Genomic DNA, 11,572 nt, shown 5'->3' with positions numbered 1-11,572 from the left:
TTAAATACAGCAGCCAATAGAACTCACGGGGAGTTTGAAAGAAGAGAACGTGTGATGGTGGTAGTCAATAGCAGATATTTATTCAGACCCATAACCATTCAATCTTCGTGAAGAGAATTAAAAGCCGTCTGCATCTAATTCTAGTCCTATATTATGCAAACATGTCATTAGAATGATAAAGATACGGACAAACGTATTTCATTTAACTGTTGAAAGCGAGGAAGGAATGAAGCAACAATAGAGAGAGAAAGAGGAGGTAGGAAATAACATTCTGGGAAATATTATGAAATGTATATATGAGTCAGCATACCAATTATAGACATTTTTATATTTCAAAATTGAAATCAAATTCGCTAGCCTACACATGTAACTTTGTGGGCAGCATGTGCTGCACCAGAATTGCATATTCTCTCCCAACTTTATTATCATGATTTGAAGGAGGTGCATAATTCAGACTGAATTTATGAACACACCCGAAGTCGTAAAATGTCTAGCTAGTAATTTCTTATTCTAGCAAGATGTTGCATAGCAACAGCATCAACTTCCGGTAGACAGGCAAAGCGCTAGTACGCTCAACTGAAAGAATACCGTTTGTTTACACTTACAGTATACTAAAATTAACTCATACTCATTAAGTATGTAGTATACATGTTGTTAGTTTGGGTATTTGAACACGGCTCATATTTGTATGCGGCTTTATTAACTCAATGATTTAAAAAATATATATATTACATTGTTTGCAAACTGATATGTAATCAGGTGGTGATCAAAACAGGTGGGGAACCCTGAATGACGGGTCAACACTGAGCCTATCATATATGTATTGGATAATGGCACAATCATTTGGGCTTGGGCTCATAAAATGTCTTTAATGTTGGGCTCATAACATGTCTTTAATGTTGGGCTCATAACATGTCTTTAATGTTGGGCTCATAAAATGTCTTTAATGTTGGGCTCATAAAATGTCTTTAATGTTGGGCTCATAAAATGTCTTTAATGTTGGGCTCATAAAATGTCTTTAATGTTGGGCTCATAAAATGTCTTTAATGTTGGGCTCATAAAATGTCTTTAATGTTGGGCTCATAAAATGTCTTTAATGTTGGGCTCATAAAATGACCATGCCTCAGGACTACCTGGCATGATGACTCCTTGCTGTCCCCAGTCCACCTGGCCTTGCTGCTGTTCCAGTTTCAACTGTTCTGCCTGCGGCTATGGAACCCTGACCTGTTCACCGGACGTACTACCTTGTCCCAGACCTGCTGTATTCAACTCTCTAGAGACAGCAGGAGTGGTAGAGATACTCTGAATGATCGGCTATGAAAAGCCAACTGACATTTACTCCTGAGGTGCTGACCTGTTGCACCCTCGACAACCACTGTGATTATTATTATTTGACCCTGCTGGTCATCAATGAACATTTGAACATCTTGGCCATGTTCTGTTATAATCTCCACCCGGCACAGCCAGAAGAGGACTTGCCACCCATCATAGCCTGGTTCCTCTCTAGGTTTCTTCCTAGGTTTTGGCCTTTCTAGGGAGTTTTTCCTAGCCACCGTGTTTCTACACCTGCATTACTTGCTGTTTGGGGTTTTAGGCTGGGTTTCACTTTGTGACATCAGCTGATGTAAGCAGGACTTTATAAATACATTTGATTGATTGATAAAATGTCTTTAATGTTGGGCTCATCAGGCTCAGGTTGCATCGGTCTTGAATTTTCGATCAAATCACTAATCAAAGCCAGACATTGGCCTATTTATATGCTTTTGAATTACACTTCCGGTTTTGGCGTAAATACCATGTTACCTGGGAGAAATTGATTAATTCTCGCGATGGAACATTTGTACAATAACCCTAGTCAAAACAAGGACAAGTATACATTTGACCAATATCAACTAGGAACGCACCATAGAAATGAACTTAAGCAGGGGTGTATTCACTAAGACCCAAACAGAACCAAACGAAGTGAAATGGGGAGGGACCAACTGTATTCTTCCAACAGAAACTCGTTTTTGTTGGAAAACATTTTCCGTTTGGAGTAAACGTTTTGTTTTAAATCATTTTGGAACTAATGATTACACCCCAGGTATCTTATATGGCAAATCAATCAGGTTGCTTGATTGAGGACAGGTGAGGTCAAGTCTCAATAAGCAGTGACTCCTCTACTGGAATGTGATTGGAGCATCACAGAAACACATATCAGCCAACCTCCTAATACGGGTACCTAAATGTTATCCTAATTTGGTTAACAAGCTTCCTGAATGAATCAATGGCTGGGTATTTTTGGGGTGCATCTCAAAAGTCTGAAGTGGCTAATGGCTACCCCTACTTGTCTCTCTCAACCCATGTAGCAACAGTTGCTAATATAACAATGTATTATAATTATTGTATTACATAACACTAGTTTATTTTGCATTATATTTGGATGTAACCAAAAAACGGTTACACAGGATGGCTCTCTACTCCCAGTAACAAAAACGGCTACATTATTCCATTATGGAGGTTTACTGTAACCAACCACACAGTTGCAGCATTGTGATGTAGATGTGACAACATGAATGAGCATTTGTTGCAATTTCAAATACTAATGTTTATGACCCAGGTCTAATTCACAGGTTGGGTTCATTAGAGCACAATGCGTTAATTAAAATGAGTGTTTCTTATTGGCCAATTCCAGGTATAGAACCTCCCCGATTCAGTCCGGTTTCTTCCGTTTGGTGCATAATGAACACGACCCCTCGTACAGAGCCATACACACAGAGACATGGGTTGAGAAAAGGATAAGGCTTTTATTGAGGGTATAATTTACAGTGGGTGGGGTAGGGAGGGGGGCGCTTCATGTTTCTGGAGTCTGTTGCTTCTGCTCTGGTGGGGGTTTGGGTTGACTGTCCTGTGTCTGAATAGAGAGCTCCTCATCTAGACGCTCCTTCGCTCTCACCACCTTCAAATACACAGAGGGACGGACATGGACACACACACAAGCAGACAGGACACACACACACACCACACACACACAAGCAGACAGGACACACACACAATTAACTGATCAAAATCCTTAGCAGTGCACCTCAATACATGGCTAATCATATTTGTCTACTGTTCTGTTTTCATAATGACACATTGACATTGTAAAAATTCATTTAGGCTACCACTGGATCTGGCAATGTGGTGTCCTAATATAAGGCATGATCATGATAGTGACTACAGATCTAAGAATGTGCGCTATCACAAGCCTAATTTAAATGATCATCAGGACAGCTCTGTGCAAGACTCTGTACAAGCACCAAAGAGGTATGAAGCCCAAGAGACTCAACTTGCCATTACGCCCTATGAATACCTCAAGGTGGTCTGAGTCTTCATAGTTACAAGGAAGCAATTGCTTGTTGAATCACATGGTTTCAAGACTCTCTGGCACTAGTAAGCACTGGCTCGCACAGAGATGGCTCGATACTGGAAATGAAACAAGGAACCTCACCTTGGACTGTAGATAGAAGGAGCCGCCCACTGCCTTGTCGTTGACTTTAAAAAGGTGTTCATAGTTCTGTTGACAAAGTACAGCAGGTCAGTCATGAACAGGTTGGCCCCACCAATGGCCTAATATGGAAATACATTTAGAACCATATACACACACACTTGTCTGTCTTGTATGTAGGCCCCATGAAGGAGCTTCCGGTCTTCTAAATTTGTGAGTGTGGCTCTGTCCAGAAAACCCCCTAGCCCGCGCCCTACCCCATAGACACTTGTGTAAATATGACTGGATTGGGATTAACAACATGCAACATCTCCTCCTAGCCTGTTAGGGGACAAGATGGAGGTACCGGTACATTGTTTATACCCATCCAATCATCTGTGTGTTGTGAAGTTCCTAGAGCAGGGACAGGGACAGGGCAGAGGCAGGGGCTAACAGAGACAGGGACAGGGGCTAGGGCAGGGACAGGGGCTAGGGCAGGGACAGAGCAGGGCCTGTGTTCTCTGGGTGTTGTCTTCAATGTACTTTAAAGTGTGTGTACCTTCTGGAGCTCCTCAGGGGTGAGCGTGGCCATATTGAGGATCTGCTGGGCCTCCTGTAAGGTCATCCCAGTGAGACTAGAGGCTGCTGCTGACTGCTGGCCGGCACGCCCCCTGGCCTCCGCTGCAGCTTGACTGGCTGCAGACAGAGACAGAAGAGACAGGGTTTGTCACCATCTCAGGTAAAGAAAATTTATGCAACAGAGTTTGTTTCTCTCTCTCAACAGAGAGAAAGAGAGACAGGTAGAGAGACAGAAAGACAGACTTAATTGCCCTAAATGAGACATGTTTTCAGTCCATTTTACATTGAAATATCATACTAAAGCATTGTTGAGTGAGGAACATACCTGCATATTCTTGCCGCAATGCACGTGCAAACGCCCGTCCTACTACCTGCGCCCCCATGACAATGATCTGTGCAAGATATTTCGCCTACACAAAGACAAGAGAGAGATTGTTACACTTTATGTCAACAGAATGCAACAGTCTGGTTTGGCTGAAGAAGGCCTAGTCTTGCGACAGATTACAGCTCATGATGAATGAATGGCAACCGCAATGCAAACAAAACCCACTTCTCCCCCTCAGCTCACATTAGACCTGACAATGTTTCAAGCAACATTGTGTTGACAGTCAACATCGTGAACCAGCCATAGTCATACTGTTAGGAAAGTGTTTCAGATCAGACAGAGCGGGCAAAGGTAGAGCAGGTTTGATGCATAAACAGTGACTGCAATATGCACAGTGACTGCAGTATGCACAGTGACTGCAGTATGCACAGTGCCGATGAGAGCGTCATCAACTACACTGAACAAACACATCAAACGCAACATGCAATCATTTCTACAATTTCACTCAGTTACAGTTCATGAGGAAATCAGTCAATTTAAATAAATTCATTAGGCCCTAATCTATGGATTTCACATGACTTTCGGTCACAGGTACCTTTAAAAAAAGAAGGGGCGTGGATCAGAAAACCAGTCAGTATCTGATGTGACCACCATTTGCCTTATGCAGCGCATGTTGTCCAAGTCCTCTTCAATGGCTGTGCAAAGTTTCTGGATACTGGCGGGAACTGGAACACGCTGTCGTACACGTCGATCCAGAGCATCCCAAACATGCTCAATGGGTGACACTTTTGGTGAGTATGCAGGCCATGGAAGAACTGGCAGTTTCAGCTTCCAGATCCTTGCGACATGGGGCCGTGCATTGTCATGCTAAAACATGAGGTGAATGACATGACAATGTGCCTCAGGATTTTGTCACGATATCTCGGTGCATTTAAATTGCCATCAATAAAATGCAATAGTATTCGTTGTCCGTAGCTTATGTCTGCCCATACCATAACCCCACCTACACCATGGGGCACTCTGTTTACAACGATGACATCAGCAAACCGCTTGCCCACACAACGCCATACACATGGTCTGCAGTTGTGAGGCTGGTTGGATGTGCTGCCAAATTCTCTAAAATGACGTTGGAGGTGGCTTATGGTAGTGAAATTAACACGCAATTCTCTGGCGGACATTCCTGCAGTCAGCATGCCAAATGCATGTTCCCTTAAACCTTCGGACATCTGTGGCATTGCGTTGTGTGACAAAACTGTACATTTTAGAGTGGCCATTTATTGTCCCCAGCACAAGGTGCACCTGTATATTGAACATGCTGTTTAATCAGCTTCTTGATATGCATGCAACACTGGTCAGGTGGATGGATTATCTTGGCAAAGGAGACATGCTCACTGACAGGGTAGTAAAACATTTGCGCACAACATTGAGAAATACTTTTTTGTACATATGGAACATTTCTGGGATCTTTTATTTCAGCTCATGAAACATGGGACCAACACTTTACATGTTGCGTTTATATGTATTCCGTGTAGTTAGCTCGCTTATTAAAGCAACACTATGAGCCAGCTTAGCTACAAAGGTAGAAGACATATCAAGGATACATTACGGTTGCATAAGCTAAATTAGACAGCCAAGATTGGCAAGAGAAGCAAGCAGCGTTTCTCCTTCACAGCTTCCATAATCATGACACAGCAATTCATAGCGTTTCAAAATACAAAAATATCTCACCATTGCTTAAACCCGGGTTTATCTGATTATTTATAGTACAGTACACAAAAAGCCGGTGGAGGAGCACGGCGTTTTCACATGTACCCCCATCAAGGTCGCAGTTGGTTCAAAGTTCAAGGGTCAAACTCGGAACAAAGATATTTGAGTTTGATGAAGATCCACAAACCGAAATACTGCTCTCTAGTGGATGGCTGTTTAAATTGCACCAATTTTCATTGCACAGTCTTCATCATCATGTCCTGCCAGCAGATCAGACTCGTTTGCTTACAGCTAGCTGCACTAGGGTCGGACAGCATGACCTCAATCCATGGATGAGAAATACGTTGTACTACGAATTGTCCCATTGTGGCAGCGGAAAGATTGAACGACTGCTAATTTTTCCGGAAAGCTGCCCTTTTAATCCTCATGCTATGTAGAACCTGCTTTGAACAACAATGGATAGTCAGCCAATCAGGCTCAGTGCGGGCTGAAAATGTCAGTGACAAATTCATAACATTGCCTGTTTTTGCAGTAAGCAGGTCGCCTGTACAGTACCTGCGCCCGTGAGGGGAGTAGGTGAAGTCAAGATGCCGGAGGTGAGCTTTGCTGAGGGCCCTAAAGTGATTTTAGTTGAGGTTTCCTATTTAAATACACCGTACCACGTATCCTCCAAGGAGATGTTTTATTGTCTCATGTGCAAGAGATTATTACTATGTTACTTTGTTTCAAAAAGTACCTTGTATCCTCTAAGGAGATATTTGATTTAAACCATTAGCTTCTGAGTTAATAAGTGTGTCACTAATCACATTGGCTGCAGTCCACCGTACCATGCCACCAACCTACCTAACACCAGGCGTGCCATGCAGTCATTCATCAGTCCTGTTTGGCAATAGGTAAATGTCATTTCATTCACTTTATTGTTCCTTTCCCATTGTTTTCATTCAAGTGAAATAATTGCTTCTATTATCTTTCTCCAGATACCCCTATTGTGGCCTGAGTTGGAAACAGTATTACTGTTGACATTATATTCTAAAATGGTACTAACCACCAGTGGGACATCTGTTATTGCTTTGTACACGATTTTCATGAATTAGGCATATACTTAAGTGTTTTTCTCTTGTCCCCGTCAAGACAATAGGATTAATAATTGCTATATTAGCTTACATTAGAATGTACTCTGGAACTAGTGGGAGGGAATGCTAATGCCACTGAATCATTTTGAATGAATAGAGGCCAGGGCCCTCAGCAAAGCTCAGCCCACGCACCTTGACTTAAACTACTCCCCTCATGTGCGCAGGTACAGGGGACCTGCTTACTGCCAAAACAGGACTCCGTCTGGTCTTCATACTGTACTGTATAGCAATGTTATGAATTTGTCATTGTGAATTCATTTGCTATTGTATGTACTGTTTTTGTCCCTGGAAAGACAGTGTCCACCAGTTATGTTTTTGTCCCTAGAAAGACAGTGTCCACCAGTTATGTTTTTGTCCCTAGAAAGACAGTGTCCACCAGTTATGTTTTTGTCCCTGGAAAGACAGTGTCCACCAGTTATGTTTTTGTCCCTAGAAAGACAGTGTCCACCAGTTATGTTTTTGTCCCTGGAAAGACAGTGTCCACCAGTTATGTTTTTGTCCCTAGAAAGACAGTGTCCACCAGTTATGTTTTTGTCCCTAGAAAGACAGTGTCCACCAGTTATGTTTTTGTCCCTGGAAAGACAGTGTCCACCAGTTATGTTTTTGTCCCTGGAAAGACAGTGTCCACCAGTTATGTTTTTGTCCCTGGAAAGACAGTGTCCACCAGTTATGTTTTTGTCCCTGGAAAGACAGTGTCCACCAGTTATGTTTTTGTCCCTAGAAAGACAGTGTCCACCAGTTATGTTTTTGTCCCTGGAAAGACAGTGTCCACCAGTTATGTTTTTGTCCCTAGAAAGACAGTGTCCACCAGTTATGTTTTTGTCCCTAGAAAGACAGTGTCCACCAGTTATGTTTTTGTCCCTAGAAAGACAGTGTCCACCAGTTATGTTTTTGTCCCTGGAAAGACAGTGTCCACCAGTTATGTTTTTGTCCCTGGAAAGACAGTGTCCACCAGTTATGTTTTTGTCCCTGGAAAGACAGTGTCCACCAGTTATGTTTTTGTCCCTAGAAAGACAGTGTCCACCAGTTATGTTTTTGTCCCTGGAAAGACAGTGTCCACCAGTTATGTTTTTGTCCCTAGAAAGACAGTGTCCACCAGTTATGTTTTTGTCCCTGGAAAGACAGTGTCCACCAGTTATGTTTTTGTCCCTAGAAAGACAGTGTCCACCAGTTATGTTTTTGTCCCTGGAAAGACAGTGTCCACCAGTTATGTTTTTGTCCCTAGAAAGACAGTGTCCACCAGTTATGTTTTTGTCCCTGGAAAGACAGTGTCCACCAGTTATGTTTTTGTCCCTAGAAAGACAGTGTCCACCAGTTATGTTTTTGTCCCTAGAAAGACAGTGTCCACCAGTTATGTTTTTGTCCCTAGAAAGACAGTGTCCACCAGTTATGTTTTTGTCCCTAGAAAGACAGTGTCCACCAGTTATGTTTTTGTCCCTGGAAAGACAGTGTCCACCAGTTATGTTTTTGTCCCTGGAAAGACAGTGTCCACCAGTTATGTTTTTGTCCCTAGAAAGACAGTGTCCACCAGTTATGTTTTTGTCCCTATAAAGACAGTGTCCACCAGTTGTGTTTTTGTCCCTAGAAAGACCGTGTCCACCAGTTATGTTTTTGTCCCTAGAAAGACAGTGTCCACCAGTTATGTTTTTGTCCCTAGAAAGACAGTGTCCACCAGTTATGTTTTTGTCCCTAGAAAGACAGTGTCCACCAGTTATGTTTTTGTCCCTAGAAAGACAGTGTCCACCAGTTATGTTTTTGTCCCTAGAAAGACAGTGTCCACCAGTTATGTTTTTGGAGCTCGAAAAAAATAATTCAACGACAACAATGTTCTTGTGTGTGGCTGTTTATTGCCTTTGTTAATGCACCCTTGACAACAATGACATGATTACCAATTAATTACTGTACTTCAAATGAGCATCCATAGTTCGGGGAAAGTTTGACATACTAAGCCATTCCCCACAAGGGACGACGTAGTCCGAACACAGCCTGATTTGCTGACTATCCTGTGTTGTTCAACACAAGTTCTAGTGCCATTAGCATGAAGACGAAAAGGGCAGCTATTCGGGAAAACTAGCAGTCGTTCAATCTTCCCGGTGTAACAGTTGGGACAATTCAGAGTACAACACATTTCTCAATCCTGGATTGAGGTACTTTTTCCAAGCCATATCTCACGCTGGCCCTGCGGTGTCTTGATCTACACAGTCATGCTCTCCAACCCCAGTGCAGCTCAGTGTAAACAAGCGTAACGGTAGTGTAGGAGCCATTTTGGCCTGTTTATGAGTTGTGTATATGTTGTCTGTCAAGGGTAATTTTTACTGTTTTGTACTCTAGAGGGCACTATATGTTGGGGTCATGGGTCACTGGTCATGTGTGTATATAGGTAGCACAGGTAACCAGGAAGGGTTAGCATAGGTAACCAGGAAGGGTTAGCACAGGTAACCAGGAAGGGTTAGCATAGGTAACCAGGAAGGGTTAGCACAGGTGACCAGGAAGGGTTATCACAGGTGACCAGGAAGGGTTAGCACAGGTGACCAGGAAGGGTTAGCACAGGTGACCAGGAAGGGTTAGCATAGGTGACCAGGAAGGGTTAGCATATGTAACCAGGAAGTGTTAGCACAGGTGACCAGGAAGGGTTAGCATATGTAACCAGGAAGGGTTAGCACAGGTGACCAGGAAGGGTTAGCACAGGTGACCAGGAAGGGTTAGCATAGGTGACCAGGAAGGGTTAGCATAGGTAACCAGGAAGTGTTAGCACAGGTGACCAGGAAGGGTTAGCATATGTAACCAGGAAGGGTTAGCACAGGTGACCAGGAAGGGTTAGCACAGGTGACCAGGAAGGGTTAGCATAGGTGACCAGGAAGGGTTAGCACAGGTGAGAGGGGAGCACATACAGTTATTACCGTATCACAGATACAGCTTATAGAGTGCATATTCCTATTTCTATAGGAATATGTGTTTTGGAGCCATTTATATGCGCAATAAATGGAACTTCACCCCAAAAGAGTAACGTTTGGAAAGCTGATTGTTGTGGACGTGTTACGGACAGCTTTCACCTGTGCCAGTGGAAGCACCACTACAGGTCGGGTCGGAGTCTCCTGGCAACATCATGACATAAGTAGATTTACTAGTTTACCCCTTTTTCTTTGAGATTAACAAACATTTTCCCCTTTAAACATACTTTTGTTTTAAGCAACAAATTGAAAGACAAAGAAATGGCATGTGTACAAGGTTCAAACAGTTGTTTATTGCAAGGCAACATGAACATTCCCACAAAACCGTTATTCATAAGATGGACAGAGAAATAATGCATTATTCAAAGTATAAAAGAGATCTTTCTTTTTGTTAATTTCCCAAAGAACAATGTAAGACATTTGAGAGATTGCAGGCACAAAACACATGACAAACACACAGTCAACTGACACCATCAATACCTAGGCCCTACAGTCAACTGACACCAACAATACCTAGGCCCTACAGTCAACTGACACCAACAATACCTAGGCCCTACAGTCAACTGACACCAACAATACCTAGGCCCTACAGTCAACTGACACCAACAATACCTAGGCCCTACAGTCAACTGACACCAACAATACCTAGGCCCTACAGTCAACTGACACCAACAATACCTAGGCCCTACAGTCAACTGACACCAACAATACCTAGGCCCTACAGTCAACTGACACCAACAATACCTAGGCCCTACAGTCAACTGACACCAAAAATACCTAGGCCCTACAGTCAACTGACACCAACAATACCTAGGCCCTACAGTCAACTGACACCAACAATACCTAGGCCCTACAGTCAACTGACACCAACAATACCTAGGCCCTACAGTCAACTGACACCAACAATACCTAGGCCCTACAGTCAATGCATTGGTGTCTGTTCACTTTTCAAGTACTACACAACGGCTGTGTTTACACAGGCAGCCCAATTCTGATATTTTGCCCAAGTACTGGCAAAAAGCTCTTATCTGATTGGTTTAAAGACCAATTAAAAAATGATCAGAATTGGACTGGAGTCTGACTACTATTCAAGAATGCTTGGTTGGTTCCAGTCTTTCTGTCATTGTAAACAATATGATTGGTTCGATCAGACATGGATTAGCCTATTAAAAGTATTGCCTTGTGCTGTACTAGTTTTGATCATGGCTGCTGTGATTGCATTATATAGTAATAATACTGTAAGTTATTAAGAAAAAGTAACAAAATGATTGTTTAATCCAGTATAATAAAAGAATGAGCTCCTTTAGTGAGAAATACTTCAATAACAGTCTTAAGATGAAGTCTTAACATGAGGTACAGGAATCCCAGTTATACAGTCTATCAATCTAGAAAGAAAGGTACAGATACATACTACTTTACTACTTGTATT

At 42.6% G+C, this 11,572-nt stretch overlaps 2 protein-coding genes across 2 annotated transcripts in view; both read right to left on the bottom strand.

Annotated features, from left to right (window-relative positions):
- Positions 1 to 2,766: 2,766 nt before the first annotated feature.
- pam16 (presequence translocase associated motor 16) lies at positions 2,767 to 6,264 on the bottom strand. The gene is made up of 5 exons (XM_071394858.1): positions 6,081 to 6,264; positions 4,353 to 4,437; positions 4,008 to 4,144; positions 3,473 to 3,538; positions 2,767 to 2,938 (listed from the first exon to the last, which is right to left on the bottom strand). The coding sequence occupies exons 1-5, from the start codon at positions 6,081 to 6,083 to the stop codon at positions 2,834 to 2,836; spliced, it is 396 nt and encodes a 131-aa protein (XP_071250959.1). The 5' UTR covers positions 6,084 to 6,264; the 3' UTR covers positions 2,767 to 2,833.
- A 4,152-nt stretch (positions 6,265 to 10,416) lies between these two features.
- The window catches only part of coro7 (coronin 7), a 252,581-nt gene continuing 251,425 nt past the window's right edge, over positions 10,417 to 11,572 (bottom strand). Inside the window, exon 27 of the mRNA XM_071394783.1 lies at positions 10,417 to 11,572. This exon is cut by the window's right edge and continues 2,214 nt beyond it. The gene's annotated coding sequence lies outside the window, so the exon portion shown is untranslated.

Source organism: Salvelinus alpinus, chromosome 1, assembly GCF_045679555.1.
Source record: "Salvelinus alpinus chromosome 1, SLU_Salpinus.1, whole genome shotgun sequence".
Lineage (NCBI taxonomy): Eukaryota > Metazoa > Chordata > Actinopteri > Salmoniformes > Salmonidae > Salvelinus > Salvelinus alpinus.
Note: the sequence above shows the minus strand (reverse complement) of the source record. Positions and strands in the feature narration are given on the sequence as shown.

What these genes read in the sequence shown, in the direction of transcription:
- pam16 (XM_071394858.1), bottom strand. An exon ending in ATTGCGGCAAGAATATGCAG is followed by an intron (nt 4,145 to 4,352) that starts GTATGTTCCTCA and finishes CTCTGTCTGCAG; the next exon opens with CCAGTCAAGCTGCAGCGGAG. An exon ending in CCCCTGAGGAGCTCCAGAAG is followed by an intron (nt 3,539 to 4,007) that starts GTACACACACTT and finishes CTTTGTCAACAG; the next exon opens with AACTATGAACACCTTTTTAA.